Raw genomic sequence first — 19555 nt, 5'->3', positions numbered from 1 at the left:
TTTCATGGGGTCTGTGTTCCCTCTCCTGGCTGTCTTTACAGGAGTCCTCCTCCCTTGCCTGAATAACGTGGCTGTCCCCACCAGTTCGCTGCAGCCGACACTCCTCATCAAGATTTTATGTGATGATGTATGAAGCTGAAATATGGCAAGGGAAACAGAATGGGCTTGACAGACTTAATCTCCACCCTCCTATACACACACCAAAACAAAGTCCCAGTGCTCTCCAAAATCTTGGATTGATTGCATTGATTTAACCCCCCTTGTGTCTTTTTCATTTTGAAAAACAGGAACTGACCTCACACCCTGGAATGTAACAGTGCTGTCGGTCATTAATTCTGCTGCCTGAGACGCATCTCCAAATAATTTAAAGTGACATGTCTCGCTGCCTGCCCTTTACTTGCTCTGTTCTGTTGTTGATGCATTAAAAAAAAGAAAAGAAAGGGAATTGTGTACTTGAAAGGTCATTAATTACTTATTTATTTCCTCAATGGGAAAATCTGCATGACAATGATTTTCAAAAAGGTAGATGTTAATAGATTATATCCGTAGATAATACCATGAAACATACTTCAGAAAATCCTTATTTCAAGATTTGAGCACAACACCCAGGTCTATGTGTAGATTTATGGGAGGTTTGTCGAAGCCAGCTCCGTCCACCGTGCAGAGACGTGAATGTGAGATTGCATGTTGCCGAGGCATTTTCTCTGGGCTGCTGCCACGTCGCCCACTTGTCATGCTTTGCCCTTTGACCTGTGTGTGCTGGACGACCCTGTGCTCTGGAATTCCCCTTCGGTAGGGTGGAGATTTGGGGGGGGGTCAGGTAGTTGAGTGGGCGGGGGTTGTTGAAGCAGTCTGGAGCGCCTACCTTTAGTTCAGATCTTGGACTGAAAGCAAAGCTGTACAGTCTTTGCCCTGGGCACAAGATTGTTTTGTTTGACAGCTGGAGCAGGGCCTGTGAAGGAGGGAGGGGGCAGGTTGTTTTGGTGTAAAGTACTAAAGATTTTGACATTCTGTTGCTTCTTTTAGTTATTGGTTTAAATGTTTAACCCTCAGCCAACAGCACATTACAGGACATGTAGATATTTGTGAGCTGCACTGAACAAACACTACCCCACTGCATTTCACTCACTGAATGGGCAGTCACCCCATGTTACCAGACACTTGCTCGGTTTCCCATTCTAATCCACTGAGGTTTGTTTGCTATTGTTGTTTTATTTGTATTTGTTTGGCTTTGGGGGTGACCTTGAGCTTGGCCACACCTTACCTGATATCTGTCCTCTGATATAATTATACATCTACTACTAGACCACCCTGATGAATGTTTTTTTTTTCTTTTTTTTATCATCTGGGAAAGTCACACAATGAAATTACATGGTACAGGTTAACATACATTCCACTGTTATCACACGCGTTGGGATTTGCAGAAAAGCCATTTAGGTATTTCTTGGAATGTGTTTAGTTTTTTTACACAAAATCTGAATCGGGTCAGCAGGGGATCATAATCAAGGGCAGCCACAGGTAGGATTGACTTCTGCAGCCTCAATCACAGCAGCTTCAAAGCGTAAGCATGTTACACAGAGCCTAGCGATTTTCTTTCCATTATCAATCTTGGAAGACAATTGCATTTCCTTAGGGCTCCATCAGGCCAGTATATCTGTTGGACATGTCATAAACACAGTGTGGCTGCATAACATTAACCTGCCTGTGCTGTGAAGCCTACCATTATTGCACAGTTGAAGCGTGTAAAGTTTTAAGCAGAACCAAGATGCAGTGGCTGCTAGCAGTGTCGTGCTTTAGTTCCCAAGCGAGGCGAGAGACGAGGGGAGGCAGTATTCTACCAGAGCGCCTGTAAACTTGCAAATTGAACCCCTTGCATCTCGCTTTAATACTTTGCAACAATATCCAGGACCCAAAGCTAGACAGCAGGCACTGATCTCAGAGGATAAATAAATAAATAAATAAATAAATAAAGGTTTATTGTATTCTTCTCGTTTCAGTCAGTTTCCTGTTCTGTACATCTGTGCCCCTGAGCAAAACTGACGGTGGCTGAGAAAAAGGAGAAACCGTGATAGTGGCACAGAGCAGAGGGGGGGCATTGTTGCATCTCCTAGTGGGAAGAGTGTTGTGTTTCAGGGTGTGGAACTGACGGATACATCAGGGCGCCAGGGGAGTGAGTCAACTGGAATGGAAGCCCAGCAGGACAAACAGTGCAGGAGTGGGCTTGCATACTTTGTCAGGGACCTGTTGATGTCATCAGTGTGGTGTAGTTCAGCTTCCTCTGTGGAAACAAGATAGAGAGAGACACACACACACATACATACAAACACCTTATATATATAATATATTGTGGATGGGACAGTATACAATTTCCAAACTATTGGCTAAATATTTTTTCAAATTACCACTGTATACTGTTTGCACCGTTAGCGTCAGCGGTGCTGCTCGCACACTACACTACTGAGCACCACAGTGAAACAAACACTCACCTACCTGAGAGACAGAGTGCTTGTTTTTGAAATTTGAAAATGTCTGTTTTGCATGCTAACAAAAAAAAGTAATTGTTGGCAGATATATTGGTAATCGGGAAATTGTGCTTCCCAATTAGCGGTATCGGACCCAAAAACCCTGTATTGGTTGGGCTCTAATCTAAACACAAAAAATGTTTTTAAAAAAAAGTGTTAATATAAATGTGCTCTTAATAAAACAAATTTGATTTAACAATAACACAAATACTATTTATCATAACAACAACAATAGTACAATACATATATTATGTTTTTTTTTTTGTTCTTTGATAATTAAGCACGATGGGTCGAATGGCCTCCTCTCATTTGTAAACTTTCTCATAGCCATATTGTACTTAAAGGAACACATTCATCAATGTATAAAGAATTGATAACCCAACAAAGACAAGTAATTGAACAGGTGAATCGGTCTGTAAAACCAGAAATAAACGAGCACATGCTAAACCACGTTGAGCCTTCTGTGTCTCTGTCCTCACAGCGCTATTTCACAATGCAGCAATTTACATGCAGTTTGAATGGGCCAACCAATGCATTTTGCATATGTTGAGTATCGGGCAGGGCGTATATGCAAAAACACATTCTCTGTTGCCTCCTAAACATTTCTATGTTGTGAGACTGTGAGAAAAATATATAATTCAAATCCCCCCCTCTGGCTCCAAGAGTCACTTACTAAACCGCTTATCCCATTTGAGAAACTATCCATCAGTAGTCCACAGACACGGCTTTTACTGTCTTTTTCTGCTGCCGAGGAAAGTAACACGGCTGTGCTTTCCATCCCCACTGCATTGTGATCCAAACTAGACAAAAATGAAAGAATGAATCTAGCAAAAAACTTAATTTGGATTATTAAACTACATCCAGTTAATGCAAAATGTGCTTCTGCAATGCAGGTTCTCCTGGTGTAGCTTTATCTAATTGGGTGTTGCAGAAAAGGCAAAGCAGGGCCAGCTTACTGACAATGCACAGCTAAGCCCTTTTTAGTGAGTCTAAAAGCACCTGAACTGAAGACAAAATGTCTCCCTGTGGGATTTCAGTGTGCTGTGGTTTTCTTTCCCAGGGGAGTGCAGGGGACTCAGGAGCCCAGTCTCTCACAGTGTTTCAGCCTGTTCACATACACAGTCACCCAGACAGATGACGGCAAACAAGCCTCTTGTTCTGGTTTCTTTGGGTTCCTGTTGCGTTAATTCCTTTTTTATATCCATATGAAGTACGGATTTCAAAGCTTATGGTAGGTATGTCACCTATTGATGTAATGTGGCACACCACTGTTTGTTTAACTCCTTTCTTTGTTTTAATTAAGCGTCGTGTTTAACTTTTCAAATGTTCAGTGGCACACCTGTTCACACCTGAAGGCACACATGTCCCCCAGTGCATGGACTGTGAAGCTCTGCTCAATGCCTTTAATTATTGCATTGTATTATTTTTGGCGCATCTCATACATGCTTTATAGGTTGCGGAGCAAAGATTAAAAAAAATAAATAAAAAAATAATAATCCTTTGGGAATTAATTTGAAGACAAGCATGCTTGGTGCATTTGGGAGATTTTTATGTTTTGTTTTTATTTTTTTGTTGTGTGATTGGTTTTAATTCCCTGTTTTTACGTGCCTTTTCCTGCCTTCTATTCACGTCTGATTTTCAAGTGCAACTCCTGTATTACTGAAGTGGGTAACCTCTCTGTGGTGTTTATGGGCAATACATGAGCACTGGGCATGTAGCCCAACCTGCTTGTTAAACTGTGGCCCCTCCATTCATTACCATTGAAATGATACAGCTCCACACCTGTCTTAATTGAAGATGATCCCCACATTGATCAAACCACCTTGAGGGTCTGTTTAAGACTTAAACCAGGTTGTGTTCATATTAATGTAACTCATCAGGCCTATTTAACCGCATATTGAGGAGATGTTTATAGTATATATATACAGTATGTATTTTTTATTGTATTATTTATTCAGTTGGTAACGAGTTTATACGTTTTTCCTCTGTGTGGAAGAGAAAGGAAACGTATGCCATCATATCCATGACTTCAATCATCTTTTTTATTATTATTATTATTATAATACCATGTATCAACCCTGTCCTGTCCAAAAAGAATATCTTTCCAATTCTTTAACTTAATGAAAAAGCAATTACCCTCTAAGAGGCACTTCAAACTCTGCCTTGGGTCATTATTACCCTGAACAAAATCATGGGAGTTCAGTGCAGTTCTAGCCTGAATTAATCAAGTTACGGCTATGTACTCTATTATATCTGAATGGTTGTTCTTTCTGTTTTGTATATAACAAACCACATCATCTGTGCCCAGATGTAGTATCGGCAATTAAATTAATTTAAGAAAAGTTATGAGTGGTTTTCAAGAGAGGACAGTTACACATTATTCAGTCTTGCCTGCTGTGTTGCAGGACTGCTAAAAGTCCTTGGAGAAATAACAGGGAGCCATATAACCTGCAAACTATATGAAACCAAACTGCAGGAAGATGTGGGCTGTGCCTTTCCGTTGTCTTTGAGAGCCGATCTACGGATTAGGTGTTGGCTTCTGTGCAAGGATTATGCAACGGAAATAGTGAAGTGTTATCAGTTAATGACTTTGTCCCTTCTGAGGCTACCTTTCCTGAAAGTGTAAGAGCTTGCACATTTTGAAAAGGCCTGTACCAAATGCGTGTGTGTGTGTGTGTGTTTAAAGCAGCACATTGTCATTCAGTGTCACTGCTGTACTCAAAACAGATGCCGCTTACCAGATTACCCAGAGTAAAGGTGTTTTGAAGGAAACACAGGTGTACTGGTCTTAACTGGGATTAGTATATGCTGGGCTGGAGGAGTCTTATTGGAATATGCCATGTCTTTAAGTTGAAACCCATATACGTGCTATCATTTCTGTCTGAGGATTTGTCCAACCTGTTGCATCTTCCTGGGTTACTCTGTGTTTAAGAAGTGTGCGTTCACTCGTACATTTGCAGAAGACGAGTATATGGGTGGCTATGAATAAGAAGCTGCTTATCTGTTATTGTTCAGGCATTTACATTTCTGATCCCAGAACCTCAAAATAAAGGACTTTCTAAAGGAAGCTCAGTCCATTGTCATCAACAGTATACTTTGCTTTGCTCCATATTTCCACAGCTCTTTTCCTTTCCTTTCCTTAACTTAATTATTACTTGTATTCCTTGTTGCTTTGTCCTCCACTCGGCTGCCTTGTTAATTACCAGCTTTCGGCTGAAACGAGGAGATAAATGAGGTTGAAAATGAAAGCAGCTGGCACAAAACCATGCTGTAGCAACTACTAAGATTAAACAAGACCAGGCAGGCTTTTGTCTATACTGGTATTAATTCTTATAATGCGATTCTGACGACTGGTGGTTATCATTTTCATGAACAATTATCTTTCAGTGACTTAAGAGCTATACCAAGAGCACATTTTGAACAGGTTATAAATCTTCTGAAATCTCCCCGTTGTCGCTGATTGCGGTAGTGAACGTAACCCGCTGGCCCTGTTGCCGTATACCAGTGTTTGTGAACAGGGCTGAAAAAAGGCAGGAAGAAGAACCGGGGCCTGCACAGTGGCAAACCTAAAAATACCAGTGGTTCCCTAAAACACAGTCACACCCACTTTTCCTACCAGCTCAGACAAGCTTGAAGCATCTGAGCTTTACTTAACAGTTCCAGTTAAAGCTGACTCAGAGAAGCCGACAATCAGGACAGTGCTGTTGAAGCTTTGTTGTTGTTGTTGTTGTTGTTGTTGTTGTTGTTGTTGTTGTTGTTGCTGCTGCTTTTTTTTTTTTTTTTTTTTTTTTTTTTTTTTAATTAAATCTAGATTTCCCTCCTCCTTTAATCCCAGTTGTCATTTCTAGTGCGTCATGTTGTCTGTAAAAAGCATTGTTTTCAGACAGTGCACAGGGAAATTACACCAGCATCACACCTGATCATCGTATTGTGCTGGAAATGAATTGTCAAGCAGCACTTGAGCCTGTGTTTCAGAAAGATTCCTGTTAGCAAAGTGTGTGCCAAAAAAAAAAAAATTCTACACACCTAAAACACTTGTATTATAAACAAAAAAACTGTATGAAAAACGTGCATACTTTGAGTGGTTTAGATAGAAAAGGTAGAAAACTGCACTGTCAGAATTTATTCAGGGAAGAAAAAAAATTATAAATGCAGGGAATGAGGTGAAGAGTATACAATACAATACATTTGAACTATGAACATGTAGTAGATTGCTTTTTGTGATCTGACCGACTGTAGTGGACAGTGGAAAGCAGTGTTTATGTTTTGCAAAGCAGATGCATGTATATATTATGTAGTAATTCAGTTCTCACGGTTGTCATGAAACTACTCGCATTTACTTTGTTGCTGTAAGACACACAAGCTCTGTCTCCACCCTGCCCTGCGGTCCCGTGTGAATTACACAAACAGAAGTGTGTAAATGTACAAAGGATCATCCCAGGGCTTAAGGATTGTGATTACGGTTACCGGAAGTGAATTGGTTATTGAAGCCTAGGCTATATGTCCAGGAAGGGATTGTGTGATAAGAGTTCCTCAACACAGTAAAATGTATTATGGGTAAATTATTGTTTATGCACTTTGTTGCTCTTTGTTTACTGAAACCTGGAGACATTGCATGTGTTGTTTTGGTATCTGTACCACACAGTTGCAAACCAATTTTTAACTTTCTTGTAACCCTTCATTTTACCCTGATTTATTTTCTCCACTGTGGTCACATCTGTGTTCCGCTTTTTCTAATTCTGGTCATCACGTTCTTATTGTAGCGGAAGAACTTGGCAAGCAGTATGGAAAAAACATCCATTAAAATCTTTTCTTTCTAAAATGCTTTTTATTGTGTGGTATATTCAGTGTTCCAGCTCTTACTACATAATAAAAGGGCAAGTTGGGTTGATTTTCAGAGGTTTTTTTCCATGCCTCCACAGTTTTGACTCGGCAGGATCTATCCTTCTTCCATTTAATAAGATCCTCGACTATAAGAGTCCTCAACCCAGAGGGACCGTAAAATCACAAAGATCTATACTGAGCACTGACCTGAGTTGCATGCCAAACCAGATGTCACTTTTGATGAATCTATTATTGGTGTGTTGTCAGAGAAAGACCATCTACACTGAGGGAAAAAAGTATTTGATCCCCTGCTGATTTTGTACGTTTGCCCACTGACAAATAAATGATCAGTCTATAATTTTAATGGTAGGTGCATTTGAACAGTGAGAGACAGAATAACAACAAAAAAATTCAGAAAAACGCATTTCAAAAAAGTTATAAATTGATTTGCATGTTAATGAGGGAAATAAGTATTTGATCCCCTATCAATCAGCAAGATTTCTGGCTCCCAGGTGTCTTTTATACAGGTAATGAGCTGAGATTAGGAGCTCTCTCTTAAAGGGAGTGATCCTAATCTCAGCTCGTTACCTGTATAAAAGACACCTGTCCACAGAAGCAATCAATCAATCAGATTCCAAAATCTCCACCATGGCCAAGACCAAAGAGCTGTCCCAGGATGTCAGGGGCAAGACTGTAGACCTACACAAGGCTGGAATGGGCTACAAGACCACCGCCAAGCAGCTTGGTGAGAAGGTGGCAACAGTTGGTGCAATTATTCGCAAATGGAAGAAACACAAAATAACTGTCAGTCTCCCTCAGTCTGGGGCTCCATGCAAGATCTCACCTCGTGGAGTTTCAATGATCATGAGAACGGTGAGGAATCAGCCCAGAACTACACGGGAAGATCTTGTTAATGATCTCAAGGCAGCTGGGACCATAGTCACCAAGAAAACAATTGGTAACACACTACGCCGTGAAAGACTGAAATCCTGCAGCCCCCGCAAGGCCCCCCTGTTCAAGAAAGCACATGTACAGGCCCGTCTGAAGTTTGCCAATGAACATCTGAATGATTCAGAGGAGAACTGGGTGAAAGTGTTGTGGTCAGATGAGACCAAAATCGAGCTCAACTCGCTGTGTTTGGAGGAGGAGGAATTCTGCCTATGACCCCAAGAACACCATCCCCACCGTGAAACATGGAGGTGGAAACATTATGCTTTGGGGGTGTTTTTCTGCTAAGGGGACAGGACAACTGCACCGCATCAAAGGGATGATGGATGGGGCCATGTACCGTCAAATCCTGGGTGAGAACCTCCTTCCCTCAGCCAGGGCATTGAAAATGGGTCTTGGATGGGTATTCCAGCATGACAATGACCCAAAACACACAGCCAAGGCAACAAAGGAGTGGCTCAAGAAGAAGCACATTAAGGTCCTGGAGTGGCCTAGCCAGTCTCCAGACCTTAATCCCATAGAAAATCTGTGGAGGGAGCTGAAGGTTCGAGTTGCCAAACGTCAGCCTCGAAACCTTAATGACTTGGAGAGGATCTGCAAAGAGGAGTGGGACAAAATCCCTCCTGAGATGTGTGCAAACCTGGTGGCCAACTACAAGAAACGTCTGACCTCTGTGATTGCCAACAAGGGTTTTGCCACCAAGTACTAAGTCGAAGAGATCAAATACTTATTTCCCTCATTAACATGCAAATCAATTTATAACTTTTTTGAAATGTGTTTTTCTGGATTTTGTTGTTGTTCTGTCTCTCACTGTTAAAATACACCTACCATTAAAATTATAGACTGATCATTTCTTTGTCAGTGGGCAAACGTACAAAATCAGCAGGGGATCAAATACTTTTTTCCCTCACTGTATAATTTATCCCATATGTAATTCTTTGAAGACAGTGGATTCTTCCTGAATATCTCTGTGTTAATCCCCCCCCCCCCTTTTTCACACAACTATTTAATGACATAATTTCCATTCCATTGAATACCTCACAGATCTGTGTTTTATGTTTCCTGAGTTTAATAAACTATGTTATGTCCCCTGGTTGTAAAGGCAAAGGTTAATCATTCTTAGTTTAGTCTGGATTTTATTTTATTGAAGTCATAGTCTTGCTCAAGTACATGAGAATGTGGTGGAAATTTTAACTCCTGTGGGAAGAATGAAGTCACTCTCATTGTCACAGATGCTTCAATCCAGACTTACTCCGAGAACATTGTTTAACTTACTGTCTTAGCCCAGTGGAATAACATCCTGCTTAGTTTTCCTTAACATCTGATCTTGTATCATTTTATTTGTGGCTTGTCATGATTAGGTGTAGCCCCATTGTGCCAGAGCCAGGATTCGGGCCCAGCATCCTGGGAGCACAAGTCCGTGCACTACCGTTGCACCAGAAGAGTCCGCCCTTTTGTCGTGCTGTAGCTTTTTGGGTTAGCTCATTCCAGGCTGTTGATTTGGTGGGTGACCTCACTCTAGAGTGTTTTCTCCGTGACATCACAGAAACACGGCTCACCTCACATGAAGGGGTGTTGTGGTGTCTGTACAGTTTTGTTGCTTGTGGAAAAAAAAAAACTACGCTTAAGCTGCCTGTATGTAACCTTGTCCTTTCCTGTTGTTTTCCGTTTGTTTTGCTCCAGGTGTTTTAAGATGAGGAAACATGGCTTTTGATGCCGACTCCTTTTGGCATGGCTGCTGGTGCTTTGGCATAGCTGAGGATGTGACCTTTTAGTAGTTGCTGCTCTCACAATGTGTGTCTTTTAATTAATATTCTTGAGGGCCGGTTTTGCCTTGTTAATGAATATGGATGTTGATTATGTTGGCATTGAAGATGAGGCTCTTAGACTGCTGTTCTTATTTCAGCTCCTTATTGATATTCGATGGGAGCTTTACAAACCAGAAGCTCTGCTGCTGCATTGGGCTTTCTGATTGGCCCCTGATTGGTTTGACCCCTGACTCAGACCCCTGCTCCCTCCCAGGGGCATCCCCAGAGTGCTAGTGAATGAAGGTGGTGCGGTGCAGGCTGTGTCATCTTCACAGAAGTGCTTTAACATTCATACTTATCAGCCTGACTAATCTATTTTTTAGATTTATATGTATTTCTTAATTTTTGCTATGTTACGGTGTTATTTTAATAATCAGCGATTTGATTTCTTATATTATGGAAAATATTATTATTACTTTCCCTTTTTTATTAAAGAACCTGAAGCCCAAGGCATGATTTAGGTGGCATCTGTTAAATCAAACATCTGCAAACTAAAACAATGATTTAGGTAATGTTAGCCTAGAGCTCTCTGGTGGACAAATGCCAGTTTCTGAGGTGGCATTTTGAAACTGTCTCTTAAATTTCTATCTTCTTACAGAACTGGATTATGCAGCGGGAGCCACCCAGGCCTGAGCCCAAAGCCCCACTGTCTTTAGTTGAATTAGTAGGTTCCCTCTTCTTGGATTTATATGATTATAATTATAATTGCAATAATGTACCCTGGGCTGGGAACCGAGAGCGCGAGGGAAAGGATATTGCTCTGTCTGTAATGTTTAATTAGCGAACATTTTTAGGTCTCTCAAAGGCCTTGTGTAGAACTCCATGTTTTTTTGACTTAAAGTGCCTAAAACAGAGGACTCAAGATCTCGCAGAAGCCCATTGGGTTTCACCTCATTTAACTGCGGCTCCATCAAGGATGGCTCTTAAGTGTCGAGAACCACAGATAAAACTCAACTACCAACTTCTTATACCAAAGACTGTGAGTGACATTAAAATTGACCTTTCTTCCACTTTTTGTGGTGCTCACTCACTAACAGATCAGGGTAGGAAGAATTCAGCTGTTTTAAGTTTTGTTCTCTTGTAAGCCAAACAGCCATCCATGTTGTGTTGCTTCATCTGCAAACTGAAGCACCAATAACATGCCCCTGCTTGTAGAGAGATGTCATTTCTGTCAATTATGGTAACCAAGAGCTGAGCAAAATCTTTGCTTAATCATTACTGAAATAGGCTAAACCCCATGACTGTCACATAATATTTACCCGACTAACACTTACCAGTTTTCTTTTTTTAATATGAATCTCCTTGTGAGAGTGATTAACAAAGGGCCCTGTTATTAATAGTGCATTGCTACATTAGCTGTGAGAGTTCTGCTAACACAAGATTAGCCCCTGACCTAGAGGAGAACTAGAAAGAAGAAGAAAAAAAAGGTAGATAAAATACTAAGCATGCTCATAAACATTCTCATCAATTATGCATGCAGAATTCTGAAAAGAGAGGTTCTCGCTTTCATTTATCTTCGTTAATAATAAATGACAGTGTTATTTTGCACCAAAGACATTCTGTGGCACTAAAAATACCCGTTTCCTCAGAATAGGGGTTTGGTTGCCTTACAGAGCTCTTTGCTGTTCTTGGGAGAACCGGGACAAAGATCCGAGGAGCTTGCCATGAGCCTTGGTTGTTGCGAGATCACGTCTAGCCACTCAGGTGGCAAGGGGAATAACGGCCCTGGCTGCAGTGTCCCTGGCTCAGCAATTGCCATCCTGCCCAGTGCCAGTCATGCTCCTTCATGGCCCATTCGAGGGAAATGTACTATCACCATACTGTATTTTCCCCAGGTCCCAAGGGAAGGAATACTTCTAGACAGTCTTATTTAGCATGCAACTCACTTGTATCCAAAAATAACACAATGTATTAAAGCAAGGCGGAGCCTGTACTGTTACATCATCAGAGTCGGGCATGACAGGTCTCTGGTGCTCCGCTGGTTCATTAGTTTCCATTGTACTTGTTCCACAGATAACATTAATTGCTCTAACCCTCTCGAGTACTCTGTGGAAAGACCAGCGCCTGCATGCTGGAATTAAGAGCAATTGGAGAACCATGATGCTGCTGAGCTAGCCTGTTATTAACCACTCACATGGGAGCCAGAGCTCTGAGCAGTAGTGTTGGAAGTGCATGGAGTTAATATCTGTGTGCTATTTAAGTAATCAGTGCAGGACAACAATACAGATGTGGTCAGACTGAGCTGTATCCTCTGTGCAGTCAAGAAGGTACAGTGGCTGGGACTCATCCCAGTCTACACGTAACTCCTGTGGTTCTCCTTTTCGGAGCAAATCCTCCCCAGCATCCCAGCCAGGGTGAATACATTCCTACAGCTGCTAGGGTATTCAGTTTGTCTTTATTTAGCACTCCGATTTAGTTAAACCCCCTATTATTCTTCAGTCCTTTTGATTTGGCTGCAAGTCATAGAAGATTGGGGCATCATGATGAGCCTGTTTTGTTAAGACTTTTTCTCGGCAGAGTGTGCAGTGCTGTTTGATTTTTAAGTTTGCAAACAGTTGCCAGAATGAAGGTGTTGTCAGCATTTGCGCTGTTCATGCATGCACAGCATTGAAGCATTCCTCTGCTTCAGCTCTGTACTCTTAATAAACGGATGCAGATTTACATTCTTTGGGGGTTTATGTCTGCTACATTTGTTAAAAAGATTAATCATCTGCAAGTTTCATTGCTTAGATGTGATACTATACAATACAGTACAAATCAGTGCATTCTAGAGCCAGCACAGATTCGAATTGAACCATCAGATCTCCCATTCTTTGCTTTTGACTCAGATTTTGTGAAGTTATTCAGGAAGTTGTAACTTGGGAAACTGTCAGAGGCTTAAGCTTGAACAGATTTTATGAGGTGCCTTTAAATCACATTCAAATGGCAGATAAGTAAGTAAATCAGAGGTACAGTATCAGACAGGGTGAAATTTATTTTTTGTATTATTATTCTGCTGTAGCTGGTGAGAAAAATACAGCACTGATTGCAGTGACTGCCTTTTGTGTTCTCTCGCTATTCAATCTGGTATAAAATAACTTACTGCCTTCAATATGATTTTATAATTATTTGTTTTAGTAATGAGAGGTGACTGAATGATGGTCCTCACACCTGCCTCCAGTCCTCTGAACATTTTAAGGGTGTGGCCACTGCCTTGCTTTCAGTGAGTTCTTGAAGGTAGTGTAAGGTGCATTATTTAATTAGGTGATGCCTGTGAAATACGAATCGAGAGTTTGCAATGTGCTTATCTGTCCCAGACATGACGGGGTATTTCCGGTTGTCTTTGATGTGTGCCTCGTCTAATAGTTTTCTGGACCTGAACCTTAGCCTTGGAACCAGAGCTGAGAGAGGTAAAGGCTGGGGCCAGTTACATAAAACGCCTTATGCACTGAAAAGCGTTAAGTATTAAATACAGCAGGTTAATCTTTGTGTGCTACCCTAAAACTCAAGGAACCTATAAGGAGAAACGTATCCAAACATCTTTAATGCAACTACCTTTATGCCGATGGAGTGTGGAGGCATTGACCTCACACAGATATTCATTAACCAAGGTGACAGTGATACAGTCTGTTTCAATGCATTACTGGCTCAGTGTTAGGTGTCTCATGGTGGTGTTACCCAGAACATCCGCTCTTCACAGCTGTTGTGCATGGCCAAAATGCAGTGCTGGCTCCAGGGCTTCCCTGTGCTGTACTACACACACACACTCTTCTGGTGGCCACCCTGGCTCCAGGGATCAAGTGCAGGCTGGTTAGGTATGGTTCACATTTGGTGCTTTTGTATTTGCTCAGAACCGAATCTAACTTGGTACTCTCAGCTCTGATGCACCCCCATCGCCAACACCTCTTCCATAAATGACGTTTCTCAGAAGCCACCCCAACCTCTATTAGCTTGTTCTGTGCAAAGGAAAACTGTGGGTGTGTTAATTTCAGCAGCTTTAGCCAGGTCACCTGACAAAACTTGCAGACAAAACAATCTCTCTCAGCCTAAGGTACCATGAAGACACAGTACTTACAGTAATGCTCCCGCAATGACCCATACATGTGCACTCCAGACATTTATTAAGCTAAACATCTTTACTTTGCTTTATACCAGGCAGGTATAATCACATTAGTGAGATTTATGTGGGAACCTCATTTTCCAGTTACTGTCTTTTTGGTTTTTTTGTTTGTTTTTTGGAGAATCACTGGTTTGTTTATTTTCTCTCTAGTGTGAATGTCTTATAAACCTTGAGTGTTTTTGTCTGGTTTTTGTCAATGTGCTACAGCGATGTTCTGAACCACATGTTTATGGAACACTGGAATCTGAAGTCAGAATGTGCAGTTTACCCAGTACTCCCAAACCCCTTTCTAGAACTGCTTCTCAAGCAAGAATAAATGCAGTACAAACAATGTCTACTATTGTAGTAGGCAAAACTGTGTGAAAGGCAATGGTTCATTTGTCATACATTTACCACCATGTCCCCCCTGGGTTATATATGGCCTGTCTTTTGTCAGACTGCATTGAATACAGCAGTGGCCTGTTCTTAATACCGTGCCATGGTCTCTCTTGTTTCAGTGGTTAACCTTTCTCACCACACACCATGGACAGAGAGACAATGTCAAAACAATTAGCTTTTGCAAACATGGAAGACCCACGTCCTCTTTGGAAACTGCTTTATGTGATTGCTTGCTTTGCAGGCTTTATTGCATTGGAGATGATTGGTGAATCTTTGTGAAGTCCATACACCTGGGACAAAGTGTTTGTATGTGTGTTTCTATGTATCAGACGCTGGAGGAATACAGTGACATCTTGTGGTAAGCTTTCAGAATACAGCCACCGTGAACAGACATGAATGAGGACCATCTCCAAAAGCTTGGCCATCCATCTGTAGCAGTGTTTTGTAACACACTCAGTCCACTTCTCTGCATGCCCCTGTGTTGTGCTGCGCACTTGGTGGCTTTCCACAATGTTTAATTAAAGTCATCCATATCTCTCAGGTTTCCCATGCCTCCTCAGTACATAAAACACTTTGCTTTCAGCAGGATCTTATGAGGTTGGCTTGAGGCCCAATAAACACAATGCTACAGTCAATCTTCATGGCCCAGCCTTGTCTCCGAGTGTTGCTAAATAATACAAAGACAAGGCAAGAAAATAAACTGCTTGAGAAGATATATGCAAAGTTCTGTACCACTGTCTTGTGATTTTGTTTTTTTTGTCTCTCTCTGAGGTTTTAAACAGGCTAAGAAAGCAGAATCTGTACTGGGCATGCACATGTTAAGCAGAAAGCTTTACAGGAATAGATTTTGTCTAACCGGATGCTCGCATTATAGCAGAATCTCCTGTCTTAGTGAATACTGCATTTATATCTTGACAAGTGTTTAATAGCTATGTGCTTTGAAGACCTTCCAAGACAAATGCCAGATACTAAATATGACCATTTTGATGCATGTGAAAATATGAAAAATTAATATTCTTCTCCAGTAACCATTGGAAGAACGAGCTGTGACCTCTAATTCTATTCTCCCATTATGACCTTTGAACCCAACGAATTGGCAATATATTGACCTCTTCTCTGAGCTGGCTGAGAGAATGAACACTTCTGCAGTTATAATTGTTTTATGATGGGACGTGTGACCCTGGTCTTAAGTGTTTCTATAGGGCAACTGCGGTTTCATGCTGGGAATCAGATGGCAGTACATTGAGCTGAAATTAAATTCATGGTAGGGTTTCTTGTTTATCTGCAGGTTAACCCAATTTCATGGACACATTGAAAGGACTAGTTAGTGTTGAGGTAAAAAATAGATAAGAGCTTACACCCCATTCACTGTACTGTTATGTACATGTAGAACATTGTATTTCAGTATTTGTTAAACCACATAAGTCAGCTGGGATAAAGGTCTCTGTTTAATAACACTTAATCATCACCATCATAATACACATAAGCGTAATTTTTAAATCTGAGTTTGTGTACTGTGTATTATAACAACACCATGCTCTTTATCAATCTGTAAAGTCAGAGGGAGGGCCAGCCAGCCTATATAATGTGTCCTGCCTCCACACTGCCTCGGAGGCAGGTGCCTCGCCGTGTGCCAGATGGCGCCTTGCTGACCTGGCGCCTGTGATAAATATTCATGGCCACTGCCGCTATAGTGAGGCGGGACAATGGGAGGCTGTCAGCTTCAGTGCGGGAGAATCGGACAACTGGAATGGCTGTGCTTTCTTCTCCCTGTCTGCTGGGCCGCTGTACAGGGCCACATTGTGTGAGGGGAGGGTTAGGGCTGCCCCCCGCCTCCCCTCAGAGCACACCCTCCACTGGACAAGTAATTATGTGTGATTGTTAGAAGTGATATCCAATGTATTTTAGTGTCATGATGATAATTATAATCTTCCTCAATATTTCCTTGTATTAGGAGTATCAAATATAGAACACTGTGAGGGATCCTATATATGGAAGAAGGCTCTGGACAAAAATAAATCTACATCCGTTGCAGTGAACTGCCAGCCGTATGCTGACAGGATCAGAATGTAGTTACTGTACTCAAATGTCATCAAAGATCGTGCAATCAGCAGGAAACCCGTTATGTGGAAAGAAAGATAATAAAATGTCAGCGGGTGTGCTGGTTTAATGTGTGTGAGGGGAGAAGTGTACCCAGGTAGGATAGCATTCCAACCAGGACTGTTTCTGATAGATCTATACAAGTGTACAATATCTCTGCATTATTGAATTAACCCCCTGTGAATCTGGCCACATAATTTTGGTAGCTGAACTTAAAATCTGAATGCATTAACAGTCTGTAAAGTAGTTATAAATTAGGAGTAAAACTCATGCATTATACTGAAAAGCATTAAGTGTGTTCCCTTTCAGTGAAGGCTGGCGTATATTTGGAAGCAATTTTGAAAACGTCCAGATTTTAAATAACGGATACAGATGAAGTCTCCCCTGCAGTGTTGGATAAAACATGGGCAACATCTTGGGGGAGGCCTTCATCCAGCAGTGGACCAATATAGCACTGTCCTCTGCCGTTTCCACTATTGCAGTTTGAATTATTTCACTTCTAATGCAACACTTAGTGGCAGCTCTCAGCTCTCACTTCTGTGCTGCTGGCTCTTTGCGATGGGAGCTGGGTCTGCAGGCTTTTCCACATGCAGAAGGGGATGCGACTGTAATGCGTTTTGAAGTGTGTGTCGCTCTTGCTTTGAGGGAGCTGGGCTGCAGGGTGCAGCTGTACTTGCTGATGAGAAGGCCCCATGCTGGGATGTGTCAATAGGGATACGAGCAGCCACAGTTATCCACTGCCAGATTAAAGCCTATTTCTGAAGGAGTAGAGGGAAGCCGACAGCATTTTAAAACCACTTAGAAAAACAGCCATGAACACATTTTTGACATAAGTTCTACTTGTATACAATTTAATTAAGATGCTACATAGGTGTGACTATTTTAGTATAGCTGTCTGCTTCAACTTGCAATACTCTGTGGTGAAGCCTAAACTCTCTGAATGATGAAAGCAACATCATCTTACATCGTGAGTGTGCTTTTCTTTTTTTCTTTTTTTGTATTAACTGTAATTGATCAACACAATCTTACTACTACCAACTGTTTCCAGTGTAAGTATCTAGGACTGGAGCAGGTCTGTAACAGCCTATTTGCAACAACAAGAACACCGTGGAGGGGGCAGGCAGTGCAACCTGTAGTTGAAAATCCCTGATAAATGGATTCCATTGTTGTTGTGGTGTCAGGGAGACTACTGAGCCAGCACTGTGCCTGTGCCGGCACACAAAAAAGTGTAGGGATTTGCTGGGCCACTAACAAAGCGTGGAGTGCGGCCTGAGACAATGGGGAGGCCGGGAAGCTGCCGGCCAGCGGGGCAGAGCAGGCAACTGCAGGGCCAGCTGTTGTGCGTCTGGCCAGGAGGGAGGGCTGCTGTTTGTGTGGAGCCACCCTGGGGCAGGCAGGCGGCCGTCTGTTTATATAACCAGCAAGGACACGCAAAAAGAAAAAATAATATATTTAAAGACAACCCTCTAGACATTTGTCAATTGTTGTTTTTTCACCCAGCTCTTGTTGCTATTTTTAAATTTTGCTTTGCAGAAAAGAGACCATTTTGAGAGAGAGAGAGAGAGAGAGAGAGAGAGAGAGAGAGAGAGAGAAAGGAGGGGCTGATGATGCTGTGTTGCTGTATGAATGAAGCACTACTCCAGAGTGGTGCCTTCAAGTAGCTTGAACCCCAGTGGAAGTGACAGAAAGTACAGGAGACTGAGGAGAGAAGCACCCAGAGTTATTTTCTAGTTGGATTTGAGCATTTGTGGATGTTATATTTAAGGGATATATACAACCCCACTTTCCTTTATTTTCTTTCTCTGTTTTGGGATACCTTTTTACCACTGAAGACAGGACTTTGTGTTGCCCTCTGACTTGAGGTTGTAGTGGCTGGAGCGAGGGCTCTGAGTGTGTGTGTGTGTGTGTGTGCTGAGGCATTAATGGGATGCAATCGTGGTGGAGGAGCACAGAGGGACAATAGAGCGATGTGAAGTCGGGAAGGAGGCAACCAGCTGGGACCACAGGACTTGCAGAAGGTCTCATTGTTTGTGAGCTATTCACCCAGCATCTGAACTGCTTATTTCTTGTGTTTGTTTGTTTGGAACTTGCTTACCAATTACCAAGACTAATTCTTTTTTTTTTTTTAATCATCATTTTTTATTAAATTACCATGGTCTCTGCCTGCAAACCAAAACAGAAATGGTTGTTTTCTTGAGTAAAAACATTCGCTCACTGCTGTCGGTTTTCAAAAAGAAGGGTGAGTCGTTTGTGTTTTGATCAATCTTTTCCTTGTTTGTTTGCTTTTTGTGTTTTCATCCCTTGCTTGTTATATTGTTGTCGATTTTGTGGAGAGGTTATCGATAAGTTTTTGACAGTGTTTCTGTTTCTGTTTGCAAGACAATTAAAGAAGAATACTCTGCTGTGATAAGCAGGTGGTACTAACCCCGTGCTCTGTATTAATGCTGATGTATTAATCAATAAGAGCTTAATCTACAGAGAAACCTTTCTTCATGATGTAGCGGTTTAATAAGGTTGTAGTTTGTGCATTTTGTGGATGCCAGCATCAAATTCTGTGTTAGTAGTAGTTGGATTCAACTTATATTTGTGTACATCTATGTCTACTTGCCATGCTCAGCCTATCAAACAAGTATAGCTTTTTTTATAAGACTTGTAGTGCTTACTATAGCCACAGTGATATGACATGCCATCTATTCATTTTGGAGATGTTTCATTTTTAAATTATTAATTATTAATTGGTCTTTGTGCTTCTAAATTAATATACAGTATTATCATCTATGCACATGCAAACCTGGACACCATAATATATATATTTGTAAGGACATTTGGTACTTTTCATCAGCTGTTTGTCACATCATGCCATTGACACTTACAAT

At 41.5% G+C, this 19555-nt stretch overlaps 1 protein-coding gene across 4 annotated transcripts in view; it reads left to right on the top strand.

Annotated features, from left to right (window-relative positions):
* Positions 1-19555, top strand: part of nhsl3 (NHS like 3) — an 81768-nt gene that overhangs the window by 47424 nt on the left and 14789 nt on the right. Inside the window, exon 1 of one of the 4 annotated variants that reach the window (XM_066717341.1) lies at positions 18381-18918. The exons of the other annotated variants lie outside the window; for them this stretch is intronic. Within the exon in view, the coding sequence (XP_066573438.1) occupies positions 18861-18918 (58 nt within the window). The 5' untranslated portion in view covers positions 18381-18860. Of the gene's footprint in view, positions 1-18380; positions 18919-19555 lie in introns of those variants that run through there. 4 annotated transcript variants of the gene reach the window in all.

This window comes from Amia ocellicauda, chromosome 11, assembly GCF_036373705.1.
Source record: "Amia ocellicauda isolate fAmiCal2 chromosome 11, fAmiCal2.hap1, whole genome shotgun sequence".
Taxonomy (NCBI): Eukaryota; Metazoa; Chordata; class Actinopteri; order Amiiformes; family Amiidae; genus Amia; species Amia ocellicauda.
The sequence above is the reverse complement of the archived record's forward strand: the minus strand, read 5'-3'. Positions and strand labels throughout refer to the sequence as shown.